This window comes from Raphanus sativus, chromosome 3 (genome assembly GCF_000801105.2).
Source record: "Raphanus sativus cultivar WK10039 chromosome 3, ASM80110v3, whole genome shotgun sequence".
NCBI classification, from domain to species: domain Eukaryota; kingdom Viridiplantae; phylum Streptophyta; class Magnoliopsida; order Brassicales; family Brassicaceae; genus Raphanus; species Raphanus sativus.
In genome coordinates, this window is record NC_079513.1 from 950,843 (window position 1) to 953,653 (window position 2,811).

Genomic DNA, 2,811 nt, shown 5'->3' on the forward strand with positions numbered 1-2,811 from the left:
TCATAATAATTGGACAATAAAAGAGTTGGACAAAGACTCACATAATCCTAACAGCCAACACCCCAAAACTTATTATATCTCTGAGAACAAATGAGCTAGAGGAGAGCATCTTCCTCGAACCAAATGAGCTACAAGATCAGGCACCATTCAACAAAGGTCTTAAAAGACTAACCGATTCCAACAAAACTGATTTATTGGTGATATACTGATATAGTTATATCTAAACCGCTCTAATCTCTTTATATAGAAAAAAAGATCTGTGTAAAAGGATTTACAACGACGAATTCAGACAAATAAGTCCATTTTCGATACAATTTTTTTTTATTTTTTAAAAGATTACAATACCCAAATTAAGCCATTGAAAAGTAAAATTCAAACGTTTAAACATTGCAACACAAGTGAGTATATTCTCCAGCAACAATCAAATGATTACTTCTTTTCTTCTTCATAGATGATTCGTAGGACATGTATGTCTTTCTGAATGAAAAAGAGGGTTTAAGTAAGTGGATCAAGGAGTCATGGGACTAACCAAAAGACGGCCTAATTTGTTAACATTTGTATGGTCTTCCTCTTGCTTTGCTTCTCCCACTGTACTTGTAGGCAATTTAACGATCTTAGAGTCAGCTATCTGCTTACCCTTACTCCATAGAAATAAGTATAAACCGATCACAATCACCACAGATCCAATAATGCTGCAACGATAACAAAATAAATTTGAATGAAAAATATGTAGACAATAAAATTTCCAGGGATTTATAGAGTTATGTAGTGACATCAACTGATTACTAATGGAATGGTCAGTGTTTCGTATATATCATTAAATTTTACCCTACTCTTTTTTTTAATGTAAGATTTGTAATAATATTGAATATTCGCATATTTATTTTACCTTCCTAAATAAATCATACGATGAAGTATCAAGAAATCGAACAAGGTTGCGACCATAAGTGTGACAGGGCTAAATGCTGATGTAAAGACAGGTCCACGTTTTTCGATACACCATGACAGTCCCACCGTAGCCACTCCTTGTCCAAACACACCCTATAACACATATATACATAATACATCAATGTTTGGTTATCGTGAATTGATATATACATGTATGTATACCGCTATAATGAGGGTGAGGATGGTGAGTTTGTCTCTGAGGATCCAATCTTCCACATCTCTAGTCTTGATCAAGCTAAGAAGGGCACACTGAAGCGTACCAAAGACTGATAAAATAACTGTACCCGAGTATGGACACGGGTAGCTCGAGTGGATCTTGGCTTGTATAAGCATCCAGGAACTGAAAAATGCAACTCCAATGAATAAAAGAAAACAGCCTTTAATCCTATTCTCATGTCCTTTGTGGATGTTTAAAACCGTTGAATATTCTTGAGAGTTCGATAATGGAATGCCTTGGTACATCGTAAGAAGTAAAGCTCCAGCTAAGCTTATGATAGGTCCAAGACCAACGCCGAATCCTGCTTTTGTTTTCATATTTAGCTTCTCGAATCTGAACAACAATAAAAGTCAACATTATGATGTGGAAAATTATACACTTGAAATGATAACATGTAGGGACACTTTTAGGTTATAATTACTTATAATAACAAGTGTACCTGAATATTAAAGCCATAATGAAAGTGATGGAAGGCAATGTGCCCCAGAAAGCAGAACCCAAGGTGGCAGAAGTGTAGCTGAGGCCAAGCAAGTAGAAATACTGCGATAAACTCGTCCTGCCAAAAAATGCACTATAAGATTAAAAGGAATATACACATAATAAAAAGAGGGACTGAATTGTAATAAAGCATGAGTTAAGGGAGTAAGCCTGAAAGTTACCCAAAAAGAGCACTGACGAAAAGCTGACACGAAACTCTTGCTGTTAGCTTCGGCCTTGTTTTCCTGACGAAATCATGGAAACGAATATTTATTTTGTCCGGGACACAGAATTCTGATTCTATCAATACATATAAACTGTGAAATAATCAATACATATAAACATCCTTAAAAAGTCAGGTTTTTTTTCTGAATAACTGATTATATTAAATTAAAAGTCCCAAAAACTAAGTCGAATACTCGTCGGTAAGCTAAAAGGCGAGAATAACTAAAAACATATATAGATAGTTAAGGAGAGAAGAAATCCAATGAGAAATCTTCACTTGCAGTTTTAAAGTTCGCAACGCACTGAAGTCGAAATTAACGTTAAAGAATCTAACCAATAAGTTTTGAGAATAGTTGAAAACTGTCTCTAAAAACGTTAAAGAACCCATTAAAACGTGAACTAAACAATACTCCTATCTTTTCAAAAAAAAAAAAAAAACAATACTCCTACTTTTTATGTCTTTTTGAAATACAACTTTTCTCAACGTAGTAAAAACAAATCAATTTAAGAAAATTGGCTTGAACTTAATTATAAAGCAGAATAAGTAATTCAAGTATTGGAAATAATTATAATTTTGTTTATTAAGCAGATAAAATATGAACTGAAAACTAAGAAACTAAGTAATTAGAGAAGTAAAAAATTAGACTTACCGTTCCCAAAAATAAGCGATCGGAAGAAGGAATAAGGTGGAAATGCCCAAACGATAGGTAGCAACAACCATATGATTAATGCCTCCATCAAGAACTTTCTTAATCAAAGCGTTAACCATCCCATTAATCGTGTTAATCACACTAATCACGATCAGCGGTGCCCATTTTCCATCGATACAACCCATGAATAGTAGGTTAGACTATCTGTTAATAATCAAACGCCTCTCACTCTCCCACTCTATGCTCTCTTGCTTGTTTTCTCTCTTTCTTCAGTAACTTGTTTGAGTAGTAGAG

The 2,811-nt window shown here is 34.2% G+C and overlaps 1 protein-coding gene across 1 annotated transcript; it reads right to left on the minus strand.

The window, feature by feature from the left end:
* Positions 1-284: 284 nt before the first annotated feature.
* On the minus strand, positions 285-2,811 carry LOC108844206 (WAT1-related protein At4g01450). The gene is made up of 6 exons (XM_018617429.2): positions 2,518-2,811; positions 1,825-1,887; positions 1,605-1,721; positions 1,111-1,498; positions 890-1,041; positions 285-692 (listed from the first exon to the last, which is right to left on the minus strand). The coding sequence occupies exons 1-6, from the start codon at positions 2,700-2,702 to the stop codon at positions 509-511; spliced, it is 1,089 nt and encodes a 362-aa protein (XP_018472931.1). The 5' UTR covers positions 2,703-2,811; the 3' UTR covers positions 285-508.